The 14,006-nt window shown below is 39.9% G+C and overlaps 2 protein-coding genes across 2 annotated transcripts; both read left to right on the forward strand.

Annotated features, from left to right (window-relative positions):
* The first annotated feature begins 177 nt into the window (after positions 1–177).
* ccno (cyclin O) lies at positions 178–4,204 on the forward strand. The gene is made up of 3 exons (XM_088994022.1): positions 178–585; positions 760–945; positions 2,213–4,204. Exons 1-3 carry the CDS (start codon positions 178–180, stop codon positions 2,687–2,689), a joined length of 1,071 nt encoding a protein of 356 aa, XP_088850148.1. The 3' UTR covers positions 2,690–4,204.
* A 1,846-nt stretch (positions 4,205–6,050) lies between these two features.
* mcidas (multiciliate differentiation and DNA synthesis associated cell cycle protein) lies at positions 6,051–10,872 on the forward strand. The gene is given in 7 exon segments (XM_088995457.1): positions 6,051–6,155; positions 6,225–6,353; positions 6,355–6,459; positions 6,833–6,893; positions 8,234–8,451; positions 8,656–8,760; positions 10,259–10,872. Coding segments are annotated over 7 exon segments (1,140 nt in total). The 3' UTR covers positions 10,676–10,872.
* Positions 10,873–14,006: the final 3,134 nt, after the last annotated feature.

Raw genomic sequence — 14,006 nt, forward strand, 5'->3', positions numbered from 1 at the left:
AAGCAGTACGCACGCTTTTGCTGCGGTTTTGTTGTATTATTTTTTTAATTACTTTTGCTATTATTTTAATTACTCCACCAGTTGGTAGCCGAGTTTAAGTGTTTGACATCTGGTGCTTCTGTGTTAAGAACTAATTAGACAGGCAACTTCAATTGTTTTCATCGGGCTGTCGTCACTATGGTAACGAGACGAACGAAGCGGGGAAGACCCCGGGAAAGGGGTGACTCCCCCCTTCACTTTCCACTGGGTAAACTCTGGCTTCTGTCTGTGTTCGGGTGTATCTGGCGCACGTCGGAGATGGTGCTCGTTAAACGGGGTGGTGATGGCTCTGTACGACTCCGGGTCAATCGGCACCGGAAGCAGAAACTCGTGTCTAGATTGACTGACTCGGGTTTCGAGGATGATTTGGCAGGTTCTCCTAGTCCTCATACCGGGGCAGCATCGTCACCGTTGTGTGTAAACGAACCGGAGGGTGCAGATCAAGCTTCCAACTGGTATCTTCAATATGGTGATGTCGGCTACAAGATCCAGAAGGAGAGAGAGGCGCTGTTTTACCCGTGCAAAAGTCTTGCTCTTCAACCACAAGTAGGTTCAAATGCAGGGGAGGAGACATTTTGTGCTCAAATTAGGACCACATATATTTTGTAAAAGAGACAAATGTCCAATCAGCATTTAAAAGCTGTCATACTAAGTACAGATCCCCAAACTTCTATTTGTTAGATAATTTCAATGCTTTAAATAAACGTGATTAATTAATAGGTGACTGCTGAGGGCCGCTGCAAACTTGTCAGCTGGCTGATCGAGGTGCACAAGCACTTCCACCTGTCCTTTGAGTGCTGCTGCTTGACCGTCAACATCATGGACAGGTTCCTGGCATGCACGCCCGTGGCCGCCGACTGCTACCAGCTTCTGGGTGTCACAGCACTGCTACTTGCCAGCAAAAAGGTACTGTATTTATAAGCCCAAAGGCACTTATATTTTAAACAGTAGATGAAAATCAGAATCAGAATCATCTTTATTGCCAATTATGTAGAACACACAAGGAATTTGTCTCTGGTAGAACACGCTGCACTAGTATCATCATCAAAAATTGCAAATGTTTAATGGTATCTATCGACTTCATATAGATAGATATAGCGGCATTTTTTTAACTTGCGTTTTATATCAAATAGGAAGCGTAGCGGATCTGCAAGAGGGAGTGCTGCACCGCTGTGGGAGAGGGCATAGTTGAATTCAAATGACAGCCAATCAAAGTTGTTCCCTTTAGATCTGCCCGTCCGTCAATCAAATCGATCAAAATCGCATTAGGCCAGCTGTGCCAGAATTTAAAGGTCAACCGACATAATTTTTTGTCTCCTAATTGACATCAGAAAAACGTTTTATAGCATCTAAAATACCCAAAACACGCAGGCTGATATTTTTAGTCAAATGCAAAACACCAATAAAAATGAGTTAAAGTGTCCCAAAACTACTTCAAAATGACCCCGGAAATGGGGAGTTTCAGAAGGTCCCGCCCCCTGTTCGTGATGTCACGTCAGGACGTCTTGCCTTGCTCTAGAATCAAAACAATTGCTTCAGATTCGGGGAAAAGGCTTTCTTGTTACTCATCCAGTTATGAATATGATTCAAATAGTTCATAAGAGGAAAGCATAAATGTTAGCAATCGATTAAAGAAGTCCTTCTGTATCATTTTGAGGCGTCTGGACTCCAATGTAGCGTCCCAGAAAATGCACAAGATGGCGCAAAAGCTCCATTGGAAATGGGCTGATTTGTCTGCTGGGAATTTGTTTCAACTAGTATCAAATAGTAGTCTTGGTGCAACACACCACAAACATTCACCATCGCATTATCTATGTGTTTTCCTTCTAATTACGCCATCAACACGATGTTTTCAGACCAAACAGAGTACCCAAAATGCATTATGTGTCACTTTCTCGGTCAGGGGCGTTCCAGACGTGACATCACATCAGGCATCGTCATCAACTCGAAAACAAGACTTTCTGAATATTTAGCGTGAGTCTTAAAACGTAAAATATAGCTATATGCGGTGGAATCTTTGTAAAATGCGCTCAGTAGAAGTCATTTCAAGTGATTTTACAAATTATGGACGAACTTGTCCGGAGGCGTCGGTCGTCCTTTAAATGTCGTCTGAACATATATCAGCATTTCACTATTACTATTCTGGATGGATGGTCAAATGTATCTTTCTCAGGTGGAGGTGTGCTCTCCCAGCATCAGTCATCTCTTGTCCTTGTGCTGCGACACCTTCACCAGGGAGCAGCTCTTTAACCTGGAGTGTCTCATCCTGGTCCGCCTCCATTTCCGCCTGGGCGCCCCCACCTTGGCCTTCTTCTTGGACTACCACACCAACCACATGGATGCCACCAATCTGTCTATGAAACAATGCAGCAGCCTGGCCCAAAAAGTGTGTGAGCTGAGCCTTGCCGACTACGCCTTCAATAAGTATGTTCCATCTCTGACCGCTAGCTGCGCGCTAACCCTGGCGCTCGAGTTACTCCAAGTTGAATATGTGATCTGCTGGCCGGACGATGAATTACAGGACAGCACAATGAAGGATCAGTGTGGTGCCGACCATGACAGTGCAGAGGGCAGTTTGGCACAAGAGTGCAGAGGCAATCTCAAATTGCTGGCCGCACTTAATAAGGAGTCACTGAGTGGAGTCGCATAAAGGCCCCGGGGTGGTGGTAGGGGGTCGGTGGTAACTGTCCCCTTGACTCTGTCCTAATTGGATTGGATCTCGCCGTGGAAAAAAAAATACATTTCACAGCAGCAAACTGATAAAAGGAAGAGGAAAGAAAAGGAAGAAGTAGAAAATCAAAATACAGGAGCTGCTGTAAAGGCAACCACTCTCACGGCGCCATCTTGGAGTCAAAACAACAACAAAAAAACTAAATAACAAATAATATGACAACACAAAGACACAGTCATTCATTTTTAAGCACTTTCTGTACCCTCTTTGAGACATGAAGCAGTTCTAGATGAAAGGGGAGAGGATCAAAGCATCCTTTTCACCGGTGGATCAGGGATGTCATGGTGAAATGTGCACGTCTGCTACAAGCTAAATGTTGAAAGAAAACACGAAGCTGTAGCATCCGTTGACAAAATTGTCCCATCTCCTGTCGCACGTAAATCCGCTTCAATTCCAAACCACGACAGTTCCACATGCGCATCACCGCTCCTTTCTTCTCATGGCGGGCTTCTCAAGCCATGCATCCATCAAGCCGCAGACTGTCCCAACAGTGCCAACCTTTACGCTGAATTGTACGCCACACCCAATGTTGTTGAACCTCTTGGTTGAGAATACCAAATGGTATGATCAGTACTAAAAATGGATTCCAAATATGCGGCACAACAGTGTTATATGACGGAACTGATAATTATTTACAATGACTCAGGGTTGTCAAACTCGTTTTCTTTTTGCTGCTGGCCACATTGTAGTTACGGTTTCCTTTTGAAGGCCATGATGAATTTAGTGAAACCATTCAGAACTCAGCTATAGCTATAGTTTTCAAATCTGTAATCAAGAATAATGACTGTTATTGTGGTTTACATATGACACTTTTAAATTGTGGTTCGAACTTTAGCAAGCATCATGGAACTTGACATGCTTGATTTGCTTTCACGGGCCAAATTAAATGATGTGGCGGACCAGATTTGGCCCCCGGGCCTTGACTTTGACACCCGTGCTGTAAATGGTCTTTGACTAAAGCTGGCAGAAGGTATAATTATGTGTATCATCTACCTGTCATCATTCAAAATAATATTGTAATTAACTAAACAGACATTTCACATGAAGTGCATTTGTGTGTAAAATGAGGTAAAATTATATTTTTTTCTTGATACTTTTTGTGACTTTTTTTTGTTTGGTGGTGTGCTTTGAGATTTTTTTTCTCATGTAAAATATGTGCCTTGGTTTAGTTAAAGATGAGGAACACTGTATATGCTATGCCTTTTGAATGTCAGCATTTTTATTTGAGTCATTGTTTGTCGTTCATATCATGTGTTGGGATGTTGTCAAAGGAGGAATTCAACATATGAAGTCAAATTTTTTTTCATGAAATAAATTTGGAGTAATTGTTGTTTGTCAGAATGAACGATTTTAACATTATCATGCCAGATATCATTGAACGGGGTGGGGATGTGTCACTAATTTTAAATAATGACATTCAAAAAAGATGATGTAGCTTTTCAATTTTGACTTCGGGAAGGCAGAATGCCATTAAAGCAAAAAGTAAACATATTGGAGTACAAAAACAAACACTAAGAGCAAAAGTGCGTCATATTCAGTCAACCATGCATTCCATTTTTTTCACCATTTTTACCACTGAAACTAATTTATTCAAGAAATGCTCTTATTTGCCCATTGTTGGAATAAATGTCTTAAGCATGCAGAAAATATACTTTTCAAGCACCAATAACCTATGGTGAAACGTCTGTGTAAGCTCTCAGTCGTACCTATGGTGAAGTAATAAATAGCGTCCTGAATTTTCATATATCAGACATAAATACAGTGATACCTCGGTTTATGAATCCCTTGCCTTACGAACTTTTCGGTTAACGAACCTTACATTTATGAAAATTTTACCTTGGCATACAAACTTTTTTCGTACACGGAGCTGCCTCAATGAGTGATGTGTCGTTCGCGAACGAGCCCGTTCTTCTAACAACAAAATGGCAGCTGACTGTTTTTGTCCTCTATCCCCCGCCCTCAGTCTTCGGTTAAAGCCACGTGATTGGTCAAGAACGTAGCAGTGAGGGGGGGTTCTTTAAACATTAAAGAGACAGGCAGACGACAGTGACAGTTTCAACTTTGATAGTTCAAAGGCAGAGTGTAGACTGCAAGGTTAAAATATCCCATCAATCAGGCTCCACAAACCCCCACAAGCCATCTGTACACTTGATGCAAAAAGCTATCAACCCAGCTAATTGGAACACAATTGACGAGGAACTAAAAATTATCACAGAGGAAGCACCTACAAGGGATCATTCCTCAAGATGATAAAAGAAGAAGGCTGCGTTCCTCATCAAGTGTTTAATGCTGATGAAACCGGCCACTCCATTCCATCAAGCCATTGACCATCACAAAGGTAAATAAAACAACTTTATTATATAGTACAGTTTATTTATTCAATTATAATACCATAGCACATTTATTATACATAAAATAAGGTATATTTTGTGTAGTTTTAAGGCTTAAAAAAGTATAAAGTAGAAAATTATGTTTTATGGGGACCTGGGAACGGATTATTCTAATTATAATGGTTTCCTATGGGAAAATAATTTTAGGGATACACACTTTTCGCCTTACACACTCTGTATGGGAGCCAGTTAAGTTCGTAAGCCAAGGTATCACTGTACTTTAATTAAATTATTCTTCAACCGTAAACGTTGTCATTTGGTGTCGTATTCTTCCACAGTGACGCCCACGGAGGCACTTTATCTCGCTAATCCATTACGCGTGGCAGCTCGACCCTCTGACACAGTATCGACCACACAGGTGCATTCAGCGTGAAGGGTCCACTGCACGTCTCTTGTTTGTTTTCTTTTTTTTCGTGGAAAGGCAATTGTCACGGCTTGTGTTGACCAAACCGTCCAATTTAATCGCCCTTTTCCTTTTGCACTTCGATTGGCCTTGAACTCATCTCTTGAAAAAAAAAATCTGTTATATTCAGCTTGTATTTTTTATACCACTAAAAATAACGCGCGGAATATTATGACTGCTTTGATAAATAACCGTAAACGCACGTATTTGTATATTCACGATGGTCTATTGGACATTGAAGTGCGAATCAGCGTTTCTTTTAATATCTATTCAAGTGGAGTGCAAGTGGTCCGCCCCGACTCAACCGTTGCAAAGGCGCCCTTTGCGCGCGCTCATGCCCTTGTCACTCCAACCCAGAAAGACCGTTCGCCCCCCTCCAACGCAATCTCCGAGGACGCCCTCAGTCCCTGGAGACGAGCCTAATACGTTCATTTGATTGGGCCGCAACGTAAATCCGCGCCACGAACCGGGAGAATGTGGTCTTTAAATGATCAGAGGAATCGTGCAAATAGAAAATGGAGAGATGAAGATCCACGGCGAGAGAAGCGTTTTTGGTAACGGGGGAAGGAGGGTCCCACGTCATGTTGACAAGGTATGGAACACGGGGCCTAAATTTGGCCGCAAAAAAATCCAGATCCTAATTCTAAAAATATTTCTATAGTTGCTACAGGATAAAGTGCCCAGAAGCAGCAGTCCGGTCACTTTTTATGTGGCACTGCCCTGCAATATTGAGCAAGGTTTACACATCTTTACAGGCACTACATTGCTCTTAATGCGCTCAAATAAACAAAATAATGACTCGTTCTATACTCCCTTTTGTAAAAGCGTTTCCAACAATAGCATGGGATGATTTAGAAGACTGCAGCAGAAAAGAGAGTGACTCACTCAGCTCACAGGTATGAATTTCATTTTTAAAATAACCCTTTTCTCCCTTGCTGTGGTTAATGACTCGGTTTGCACGTTTGAGGGAGAAAAAAATAGGGAGACCGATATGGATGCAGTTGTGCATCAGCCCCAGTCTGTTAATGTTTGACAAGGTGCTCTGGCATCCTACATAAATAGCGTCGAAAGTCAGATTACCAAAATACATTTTTTTCCCAAGTGCCCTGAACGCATCACGCTCATTCTCTGAGTCATGATTGTCAGTGTATCCGTGCAGCCGCCACATTGGTGGGACACTTTGGTAGATTCCTTTTTTTGAGGTGGGGGCGTCTGGAGGGTTCATATTATACATGCATGTTCTTCATATTAAGCTACTTTTTTTTACAGGTCAATGGATGTGATGCAGGTGAGCAAGACTTTGGGGATTTTGCACTGGATTTTATGGCAGGTAAGAAAAGCAAGCAGAACTTGGAAACGTCATTTCTATAAGAGTTGCGGGTGACTACTGAAACATGATACGCACTTGAAATACTCTTCAATTGATTTGTTGACATGTAGAATGGATGACTTGAAACTGGAATTATTTAAATCAATGATTGTGCAAGGGGTACGAACATTTTGAATGACTAATATGTAAAATAGTTGAATAATAATAATAATAATTGAATAATTGAAGTTGGAGTGGTTTGAATTGGGCAACTAATACAGAATGTGGAGGTAAATTAAGAAAATATCCGTTAAATGTGTAAATTCTACTGGAAATAATAATAATAATAATAATAATAATAATAATACTAATAATAATAAATGTAATTTCAAAGCGCATTTCAAAACTCTCAAGGACACTTTACAGTCATGGGATAAGAATGTTTTTTTTTTTGTACAGGTGAGCAGTGGCAGCCATTTGCGCCAGTGTTCACTCTACTCGGAAGTAACACAGCAGCAAAGTTATGAAAGGAAGAGGAAAGGAAAGAAAGAAGTAGAAAAAATAATTACAGGAGCTGCTGGAAAGGCAGCCACTCTCGCGGCGCCATCTTGAAGTCAAAACAAACAAAAACTAAATAACAAATAATATGACAAAACAAAGACACAGAGAGTAATGTACCCCTTTGTGACATGAAACAGTTCTAGATGAAAGAGGAGAGGAAAGTGTGGAATTCTAGAGACGCTAGAATTATCGTGGAGAATAATTCTAGGTTAATTGAGATAAACAGTTTGAAGTAGGTTTGAATCAGCCAAGAAATGTGAAAATAGGAAATACTTATCCAAGATATACAGTAGAAACTACCTTTAGTGGAATTGAAAGGCAAAATCAGCAAATTTTCAGAATATTTGAATTATTATGATATGGAAAAGAGTTTCCAAAGTATTCTGAATGAATAGATATGTCTGAAGCTGGAATGTTTTGAATTTCTCAAGACATTTAGGAGGAGGTGGGAAATATAAACATTTTTTTTACATTGGTATTGCAACTGTGAAAGTTTGTGAATTTTACTGTTTGTGAATTATGGAAATTGGGAGAATCGCAACCTATATAGGCTAAATTTCAAAGTTTGAATGAGAAAAACATTTTTTTGTTGAATATCTCAGCATCTTGAGTGTTGTTTTTTTATTTTTCTGGTTATGAAGTGAGAAACTTTGATTTTTAATAAAACCTCAGAAATTTGGAATGTGCAAAGTAATCCCAACGATTTTCTGAATGATGTCCTATTGTCAAATTGGAGTGCAATAACTCAATGGAGATATGTAATAAAATCAATAACAAAATTAATACTATTTTTCTTACAGATTCTCCGGCCACTTTGGAGAACAGCCTATCGCCTGCAGAGCTGGTCCCCTTTCAGGGCTGTGAGATACCCCCCCTCACCCCTCAACATATCCCCTCTCCTGAGGAAGGCCTCATGCTTCCCAATTCCTCCTGCACACATGACCAAGATGGTTTACTGTGGACGAGTTTCAGTTCATGCCAAGCCCGGATGGGATGTCGAAGGGAGGCCAATATCCAGGTTGGGTGTTATTTGTGAGTCGAGAAAATGTGTCTTCCATCAGTAAAATCAGGGCTTGTGATCTGCCGAAATTTGGTTCAGTGATTTCTCCCAAATATGGGATAGGTGGGCATATTGGAAAACATGTTCAACCATTGTATTCACACTTTAAGCCTATATAACATGATTTGAAGTGCTATCTGATCACATCCTAATTTCCTGCAGGTGCACGAGACCTTTCACAAAAAACAAAGTGACCCATCTGAGGAGAGGAACCTGCACCTGAGGCAGCTTGCGTGCCAAGCAAAGCTTCTCGCGTCTGTATTGGAGGTGTGAGAACAATTTCTTTAAGAGCACCCGACACCGAGATATTCATCACTGAGTGAAAACTATCATACTATACAATAAAATACATGTTGATTTATATAGCGCTTTAACAACAGCTGAAGCTGTAACAAAGCACTTAATATGGACAACTAACATATACAGGACATAAAGCAGTCACAAAGATAGTAGAAAGCCCCAGGGAGTGAAACCAAGATGAAGTCTGAATCATGCTGAGTGAAATGCCAGAGTACAAGTGAGTTTTGAGGCGGGTTTTAGATAGTGAAAGACCACTTGTAAAGCTGTTGTTTTAAAAATATATAATGTTAGGCAATCCAGACAAACACGTTTGTCTGGATTGAAACTACTAAAACATGTTAAAAGACATTGTAAATGTATTGTAAATGTATATAAAGCACACAATATAAAGAATGTGTATAGTAATGAAGCAGAGTGTGCTTTGAGATGTTAATTTCATTAGATTAGATTTCATTAGATAGACCAAGCTCATAATTGAAATCACTCAAATCATCTTTGCCAACTGAAATGAATAGAAATGGCATTAATTCGTTCCAGGACCCTGACCCCCACTCCCAAAAAAATCTTTATCCTCAACCCAAAAAAATAAGGTTGATATGACACCATCTTACAAAGTCACAGTATTACTATTATTTGTATTAGTATATTTCTTAACTCCTTAGCTGCCATTCCCAAATTTATTCGGAAATTAAAAAGTGTGACGTTGAGTGCCAGTCCTGAATTTGTTCAAGTTTTTTTTTTTTTTTTTTTTTTGCTTTTGTGGTGCTGATAAAGTGCTGTTCAGACCTCTGGTAGTGTTTTTTTTTACTTTCCACCAGCGGGCATTTGCCTTTTGTCCAGCTTCAGCTGTTGTTAAAGCACCCTATCGATCAATATGTATGTATTGAATTGTATTTTGTACAGCCACCTTCATTTCAAGCTCAGATACCTCCAGACCCACGTAACTTAGGAATTAATTAGTTCTTTCTGATGAAAGAAGAGAGTGTAAGATTTCTTACCCTGTATCGAACGTTTATGTAGTCCTAAACCTCAATATTCTGTGGGTCCTGCAATTTGAGTGAAAATGACAAAAACCCTGGCATTGGAGTGGACACATTTTTGCACATCGTATGGCAGTGAATGAGTTAATTTTATAATAATCATAATAATAATAATTACATTTAAGAGCCTTTCAAAGCTCTCAAGGACACTTTAGTCACAGACAAGCATGTTGTACTCCCTCCCAGTGGCCAAAGCCAGTATACGAGAAGGAGTAGCACAATAAATCGGATTGCAGCATTAAATCACAATGAATAAATGCTTTAATTGGTTACACTATTGAAATATTTTTCATTTATGTTTTTTAAGTTTTGTTTTATGTTTTAAGACATCAGAAACACTATTTCCTTTCATGGGATAAAATATAGACCATAAATGTTGAATTTGACAGATCCTTACATGTAGCTCTTGATGTGTACTCTATTAGAAACTAATGGCAGACAGGGAGCCAGATACCAGCGAACCGGCAAGGCCTTGTGGTGAAAAATCCACAAGTCCCCGCAAAAGGCAGAGAGTGGACGACGGCCGTGAGTCCTCTGACTTCGTGGAGGAGATCTTGAAAGACGTTAGCAAGCGCTGCGACGCCGTGTTACACAGTAATGCCAGCGATAGCGTGCCACGATGGGACACAGAAACCATCCCGATGTACGGGTCATTCTCTGGTCTTCAGACCTCTATATGCAAGGACGGGAGCAGCAAGCCAGAAGAGGATGCGTCGTCTTTCTGCACTTCGGTCAAAGAGCACGGCACAATCAGAACACGCGTGTTCCCTCAGGGTCGGGCTTTCACTTCAGGTACCCACCATGGTGGGTTTCGCTTTCGTTGGGTTCCCAATCACAATTAAGATTAATCACAACTGTAAAGGAAGTGTGGGTGGGCAAATAATGTTAATGCTTAACTTGTAATCTCCACTGATATTGGTAAATGATTATATGATGTCTTCCTCAGGTAGCTCGTTGGCTAATCAGTCAGAGGACACAACACTGCCCGGCTATTTGTTAGCATTGCAATGCTGTTTACATGCCTCCAAATGTAATTATCTCAAGCCAAACGCTGTCCTTTTGTCAATGTTTACTTGCCTTTTTTTAAATGTTATTTTGCAGTTCGAGTCATCCACTTGAACACGAGATGGGATTTTATTGTGAAACGAGGGACTTAAGAAACGTCAATAAATGATTGTTGTGCTAACTTTGCTTGTTTGAGTAGTGAAACAAATGTAACCCGGTGACCTCTGAGGTGCACGGGCTTCCTTTCCTTTTGTCTCTCGGTTTTCTGGGTTGACTGTGTGGTCTGGGAAAGGCCACTGTGTCATGATGCATTGCGCTCTGCATCCTTCTTTACATCCTTGTTTTTCTACTTTTTAACTTAGTACACAAACAGCATGAGTCTCCGTGGCTAAAGCACCCTGTATCAAACTCAAGATTTGAAGGTCAAAGGAGCAGGGGGAATGTCTAAAACTTGCAGGATAGATTTATCTTAATCGTTTGCAGTCACCGAGGGTATAAATGTACAGTATGTCTACCAGTCTCTCTCGCTCTATTAAAGGACAACCAACGTCACTTTTTTGTTTCTTAACTGACATCAGAAAAACGTTTTATAGCATCTAAAATACCCAAAGCACGCAGTATGATATTTTTATTCAAATGGAAAACACCAATAAAAATGACTTGTGTCCAAAATCTGCAAAAAAAAATTGAGCTGCGAATTGGGCATTTTCAGAAAGTCCCACCCCCAGTTCGTGACGTCACGCCAAGACGTCTTGCATTGCTGGAGAATAAAAACAATGGCTTCAGATTCGGAGAATATGCTTTCTTGTTACACATTCAGTTATGAATATGATTCAAATAGTTCTGAAGAGGAAAGCATACATGTTTGCAATTGATTAAAGAAGTCCTTCCGTGTCATTTTGAGGCATCTGGACTGCAATGTAGCGTCCCAGAAAAGTGGCAGAAAATGGCGACCAAGCTCCCTGTGAGGAATTAATCAGTCCGTTTCCACAGGCTGATAAATTTCTTATACGGAGCTTGGTCGCCCTCTTCTGGCGCTTTTTGGTGCAACATGACGTTTTCAGACCAAACAAGCACAGCAAAATGCATTGACGTGATGGAAGGACTGCTACAATGTGTCCTTTTTTTTTCGGTCAGGGCGTTCCTTCAGTGACATCACATACAGACTCGTCACCAATTCAAAAACAAGACTTCCGGAATATTCAGCGCGAGTCTTAAAACGGAAAATATAGCTATATGCGGTGGAATCTTTGTAAAATACGCTCAGTAGAAGTCATTTGAAGCCATTTTACAAATTACGGACACAACTTGTCCGGAGATGTCGGTTGTCCTTTAAGGGGCCTGTCGATCAGTTTGTCCGTCATCTGTCTATCTTTCCACCAGTGCATCTATCTCTATATAGACTACATCCAGCAGGTATTTTTTTTTCTCTCCATATTCCATGTTTACAGACTCATCTCAAAATGGAATCTTTTCTTTTTTAGTCCAAATTCTGCACATTGAATAATGATGACAAGAAAAACGACAGATGTGATTGTGATGACTGATAAGGTGAGGAGGGGTGTATGACATTCATACTCAAGAGTTCACCTTTTGTCTCATCAGACCAGATAATATTTTTCTCATGGTCTGAGAATACTTCAAGGTGCCTTTCGGCAAAACCCAAGGTGGGTTGCCAAGTGTATTTCATGGAAGTGGATACCATTGTGTCCACTCTACCAAACAGTCCTGATAGCTACACTGAGTGTGGTAGAGGTGATTGCCATGATGGAAAGTTATTCCAGATCCACAATGGTAGGCACACTTGCACATTCAGATGGTCTCCACCACAAGACTGGCACAAAAAAATTACGTTTTGACTAACATCCATTAAAATAATAATACATACATTCAATTTCTAAGCGCCTTTCAAAACTCTCAAGGTCACTTTACAGTGGGAGCATTAAAATGATCATGGTTGATATAGATTTGATATTTGTGATATTGTGGATACAGAAATATTTCTCAGAACTTTAATTTATTGGAGGCATGCAGCTTTAAGGTGCATGCCCCACCCTATTTTTCTGCATGCAAACGAATGTGTTTGTCACCGACAGCAGGTACCACAGGCTAAACAGACGGCATTTTTTTGCTCGCGACATATTTGACCGCTTAAAGCTAGCGCCAAACTGCAGGGGGCTCGAGCTGGAGGGGAAAAACTATACTCACACATCACACAATGGGTTTCTAAGGAGACTCAAAGCAAACCTGTGAGTTGGGGTGCGAAGCAGCCGGAGTTCCGCGGGACACAGTCAGTGGAAAAAATACGGCCATTCAACCACAACAAACGTGTGAAAAAAAATATTTTAAAGAGTAATCAATTTAAAAAACGAAAATAAAAATGGTGATACAGTACAGTGGTTATTCATTTAAGTGTGTTGTGCATTTCAGTTGTGAAAGCCACGCAAATGGCAATAAAATATACGATGAGTAACCACAAAGACACACACACGCATTAAAATGCAATAGTACCCATATTAAATTCTAAATTCAACCGACTTAGAAAACTTCACAAACATATTAACAAAATACTGTTTTTTAAGCTGTTTATATTTTTTCGTTTTGAGACAAATAAAGGTTTTCTTTTCTTATCTATTAATCAATTCAAATATATTTGAGTCTTATCATTAAAAATAAACATAAAAAATAAAAATAATATAAAAAAACACGAGGAAAAGATGAAAGACGCAAGTACAATTTATCCTACATTAAATACGATATTTTTATTAAATGCTTCGCTAAAGCATGGTAAGCTAATCATTAATATCGAGAAACGTGTGCATAAATTCTTGCAATACATCGTTTTAGATACACAAACCCTCGTAAACAGTCCAAAACACCCTGATAAATAGACACATGCAACTACAGGTTAGCCTAGCTAAATTTGATAATTTATTTCGTTAAATGTATGCTAAAATGATAATAAAGTGTGTCGTTAAGAAGAATAAATAGCGTTGATTAATTCTTACAATATTTAATTTACAGTCAACTTTATACCTTTACTAGACATCCCCCTCTCCACACACACCAACCGTACAAATACTGATTTCTGACTGTCAGTTGTGTGCTGGACCACAGCTGGCGTCCAAACAGTTACTGTAACGTTACAAAATCTACTTGAGCTGGTCA

The sequence above is a fragment of the Hippocampus bargibanti genome, linkage group LG04, assembly GCF_051943395.1.
Source record: "Hippocampus bargibanti isolate YZ-2025 linkage group LG04, ASM5194339v1, whole genome shotgun sequence".
Taxonomy (NCBI): Eukaryota; Metazoa; Chordata; class Actinopteri; order Syngnathiformes; family Syngnathidae; genus Hippocampus; species Hippocampus bargibanti.

Bases quoted from the DNA above. Each gene is read 5' to 3' on its own strand.
- ccno (XM_088994022.1), top strand. From the start codon at position 178: ATGGTAACGAGACGAACGAAGCGGGGAAGACCCCGGGAAAGGGGTGAC. The intron at 586-759 runs GTAGGTTCAAAT...ATTAATTAATAG, and splicing joins GTCTTGCTCTTCAACCACAA to GTGACTGCTGAGGGCCGCTG. The intron at 946-2,212 runs GTACTGTATTTA...TATCTTTCTCAG, and splicing joins TGCTACTTGCCAGCAAAAAG to GTGGAGGTGTGCTCTCCCAG.